Raw genomic sequence first — 4,722 nt, forward strand, 5'->3', positions numbered from 1 at the left:
AAACTAATGATTTTTTAGTTAATAATTTTTATAAAATGCATATTTGTGTTTGTTGTATAAAATTTTCATTATTTTACTATTTTTTGGAGTTTTAACAGTTTTTCTTTGTTAGGGAATTAGTTTGGTGCGAAAGCCCAAGACACCCAACGTATCCAAAAAAATTATTCTTTGTTAGGAAGAATACAAATTGCAAATAATGGACACCATAAACTTGGATTTTGATGATGAGTGTAATATTACTCCATCTTCAGATAAATCTGAAAAGAACAATTCTTCTATCAATGATGGCACTAGCAAAAAGAGACTATGTAGAAAGACATCAACTGCTTGGGATGAATTCTATTTGTTACCTATAGATGTTGATGGAAAACAGAAGGCAAAATGTAAAAAATGTGGGGTTGAATATGTTGCTAATGCTTCAACCCATGGGACGGCAAATTTGAGATGCCACATTAATAGTTGTCCATTACGTGATAACTATGATGTGAAGTAGATGCATATGGATTATGGAACCAAACTTCATGCGAAAAAAATTGAGCAAGATGTTTATCGTGAGAAGATGGCAATTGCCGTAATAAAACATTGCTATCCTTTTTCATGGGTTGAGCATGAAGGAAATCGAGATGTGCATAAATATCTTAATCCTGATGTTAAACCAATTGTTAGGAACACTGCTAAGGCTGATGTTTTGAAAATACATAAAAGAGAGAAGGAGAAACATAAACTTACACTATAGAGTGTTTTTGGTAGCGTGTGTTTGACTTCTGATTGTTGTTCTTCTCCTACGACTGAAGGATATTTATGTATTACAGTTCATTTTGTGGATGAAAATTGGGTTTTGCATAGTAAGATCATTAACTTTTCTCACATGCCACCCCCACATTCTGGAGTTGCTGTGTCAGAAAAAACATTTAATGTATTGAAGGAATGGGGTATTGATAGGAAAATATTTTCCATCACATTGGATAATGCAACTGCTAATGATAGTATGCAAGATATTCTATCAAGTCAATTGTCTTTGCAAGCATCTTTAGTAAGTGGTGGTGAATATTTTTATGTAAGGTGTTGTGCTCATATTTTGAATCTTATTGTTCAAGAAGGCTTAAAAGTGATTGAGCGTGTTGTGTATAACATTAGAGAAAGTGTCAAGTACATTAAGGGTTCAGAAGACAGAAAACTTAAGTTTGAAGAGTGCATTAAACAAGTTGGTATACTTGCATCAATCAGTTTGTGCTTGGATGTACCAACTAGGTGGAATTCAACTTTCATGATGATAGAAAGTGCACCTATATATCGACGGGCTTCAATTCATTATGTTTTACTTGATGCAAATTATAAGTATTGTCCGTCAAATGAAGAGTGGAATAGAGCTGAGGTCATTTGCAATTTCTTGAAGCCATTTTACGACATGAAAAAACTCTTCTCGGGTTCGGATTATCCTACATCTAATTTGTATTTTTCAAATATATGGAAAATTCAATTGCATTTACTTGAAACAATGGAAAATTCGGACTGCATTGTTAATGGTATGGCTGCAAAAATGAAAGAGAAGTTCGATAAATATTGGAAGTGTTATAGTGTCGTTTTGGCATTTGCAATTGTTCTTGATCCTCTTTACAAGCTTCAATTTGTCGAATTTTGTTACTCAAAGATTGATTCATCCACTTCTCGGCAAAAGCTAAATCTCCTTTGTCAGAAGTGGTACTCTCTATTCTAAGATTATGCAAACAAATCAAAATCTTCTTTGGAATCTACTGCTCCATCTTCTAGGGGTACTGGTGGTAGTGACAATCTCATTAGAGATGAGCTTTCGGTAACTTCATTTATATTTTCTAATTTTTCATTTCTTATTTTATATATTATTTTTAGCTGTTATATTTATATTGTTTGTTTTTCTATTCTAATATATGACAGGAATTTGAATTTTATGAAAGCCAATATTGTGCTACTACAGAAAAATCTCAATTAGATTTATATTTGGAAGAGCTCAGGCTAAATCGGGTGGAACATGCTGAAATGGATATATTGTGGTATTAGAAAGATAATTGATTTCGATATCCTGATTTATCTCTTATGGCGCGTGATGTACTTACTATTCCTATCACAAGCGTTGCATCATAATCTGCATTCAGCATTGGAGCCCAGGTTCTTAACAAATATCGAAGATCACTTTTGCCGAAAAATGCAGGAGCATTGATAACAACTCGAAATTGGTTGTTTGGTTACACAAGTATGCATTTTTCTTTTGAGTTTTTCCAATATTATTTCAATAATTACATTTTATTTACTTTCATATCCTTTGTCAATTGTTATTATATCTTATTTGTTATCTATTTATTTTGTCATTGCAGTGGATCCAAGTGAAGAAAGAGAAGAAGCTGAACAATTAGAAGTCAAATTTGAAAATCTTTTGATTAATGATTTGGGAGAAGCTTCTACAAACAATCATGGCTAATTAAGTTTTTTTGTTATCTTTTGAAAATTGTAATCTTGTGAATTTTGTGGAACTCATTTAAATTTGGTTTTGTTTCTAAATATTTAACTGTTATATTTTTTAAGATTATGTTTTGATTGTGGGACTTGAATATTTGATTCATGTGTTATGAATAATGCATGAATTAAAAAAATATGAATGATGAATGAACTTATTAAATATTTTACATTTAGCTTTGTATGTAAATATTATGGGACTCATTTAAATTTAGATTTATATATAAATATTTTATGCATGTATTATGCATATTTAATATTTTTAGAGGCGTGTGTGTTTTTTTTAATTTTACATTTTTTTTAAAAATGTATTCATTAAAGGGATGTATTGTTTTTTACATTTTATGTTCTTTTTATTTAGAAATTAATAAATAAAATGTAATTTTTTTTATAAAAAAATGTCATTTTATATGAAATTTTAAAATAAAAAAATTATATATTTTTAAACGGGTGACTCGTTATCCGCCTGTCTATTAAACGGGCGGGTTAGGGTTGGCATGTGTGTGATCCGTTTAACATCGACTCGTTTATGACCTGACCCGTTTATGACCCGGCCCGTTAGTGACCCGCCCAAACCCAGCCCCGCCCGCTCGTTTTGCGAGGCCTAGTTATGAACAAAACATTCAAGCTTAATTTAGGAATATATATTTTGACAAAATCTTTAATTTTAATTTTGTATTAGTTTATAAGGAATTAAATATAATTTAAATATTACTTATTATATTTAAATTCAAAAAAAAAAAAAATATAATCCCTTAGCATGTGCAAGTTAAATATGTATATATATATTTTTTCCCATTACTTATTCAATTTCCATCAAGTATCCAAGTTTGATTTAGGAGTACAAATTTTGACGAAATCTTTAATTTTGTATAAATTTATAAAAGTTAATACAACTTAAATTTTTCTATATTAAAAAAAAAAACTTTATATAGTAAAAATTCCATTAGTGAAAGCAATATAAAAATTAACTAATTTCCTTCAAATAACTAACTAATGTCAAATCATCAATCGACCAAACATGCCCAACATATATTTGATCTAATAATAATAATAATAATAATAACGAAATATATATATATATATATATATAAAAGGGATACTCTTACAGTTAAAAAAAAAAAAAAAAAAAATCTCATGGGTGGAAATCATCGGCTATAGCTCACTTACCCCCGAAGTAAGGCCAGGGCATGAGACCACTTGGGCATAGTGGGGACTCAAACCCGCAATCACATGGATGCATGGCCAATTCCTTACCACTAGGCCACCCACCCAAGTGGTGACCCAAGGATGAAATTAATTATAGTTAAAACATTAATAAAGATATAGAAACATAAAAAGAACCTTGAGTCCACAAATTTTGCAATACGTGTCGCTCGCTCGATTTCCGCGACACATATCGCTCTCCCTTGATTTTTGAAAAATGTGTCACTCGAGGCACACGTCACTCTCTCTCGATTTTTGCGATACACATCATTCTCGCTCGATTTTTGCAAAACGCGTCGCTCAATATCCGTGACACACGTCGCTCTCTCAATTTTCGCGACACACATCGTTCTCTTTCGATTTGTGCAAAATACGTGCTCGATATCCATGACACGCATCGCTCTCTCTCAATTCTCGCGGCACATGTCACTCTCCCTCGATTTGTGCAAAACGCGTGCTCGATATCCGTGACACGCGTCGCTCTCTCTTGATTCTTGCCACACACGTCGTTCTCCCTCGATGTGTGCAAAATGCGTTGCTTGATATCCGTGACACACGTCGCTCTCCCTCGATTCTCGCAGCACACGTCGCTCTCTCTCGATTTCCACAACACGCGGCCATTCCCTTATAAAAAGGATTTGCTCTTCTTGAACTCTAAGCATCACAGCTTTCTATCATTTTGAACAATCACATTTTGGTTTGCAGTGATTAGCTCTTCCCAACTTGCCTCTTAGTTGTCTCATTACTCGAAAATGTTGCCAAATCACCTAACTCCCCAAGTTGCTGAGAGCAGCACTAGATTGTTGATCCAAAGATGGAAATCCAGTAAGGCACAATTGGAGATTTTAGAGGAGGCCTTCCACAGCAGTCAAGGGGAACTCCCTTCTGTGGAGTGGACTATCATGCTTGTAGCACAATTCTGACGGTATGGTCCAATCGAGTCGAGAAATATACTCTTTTGGTTTGAGAACCATAGGCGTAGGTGAGGATTAGTTGGAGAAGCCACTATTTCAACTACTGCCCCAT

At 33.2% G+C, this 4,722-nt stretch overlaps 1 protein-coding gene across 1 annotated transcript; it reads left to right on the forward strand.

Moving 5' to 3' along the window:
* Nucleotides 1-868: 868 nt before the first annotated feature.
* Nucleotides 869-1,717, forward strand: LOC131156047 (zinc finger BED domain-containing protein RICESLEEPER 2-like). Its single transcript, XM_058109497.1, has one exon. It carries the CDS (start codon nucleotides 869-871, stop codon nucleotides 1,715-1,717), a length of 849 nt encoding a protein of 282 aa, XP_057965480.1.
* Nucleotides 1,718-4,722: the final 3,005 nt, after the last annotated feature.

Source organism: Malania oleifera, chromosome 5, assembly GCF_029873635.1.
Source record: "Malania oleifera isolate guangnan ecotype guangnan chromosome 5, ASM2987363v1, whole genome shotgun sequence".
Lineage (NCBI taxonomy): Eukaryota > Viridiplantae > Streptophyta > Magnoliopsida > Santalales > Ximeniaceae > Malania > Malania oleifera.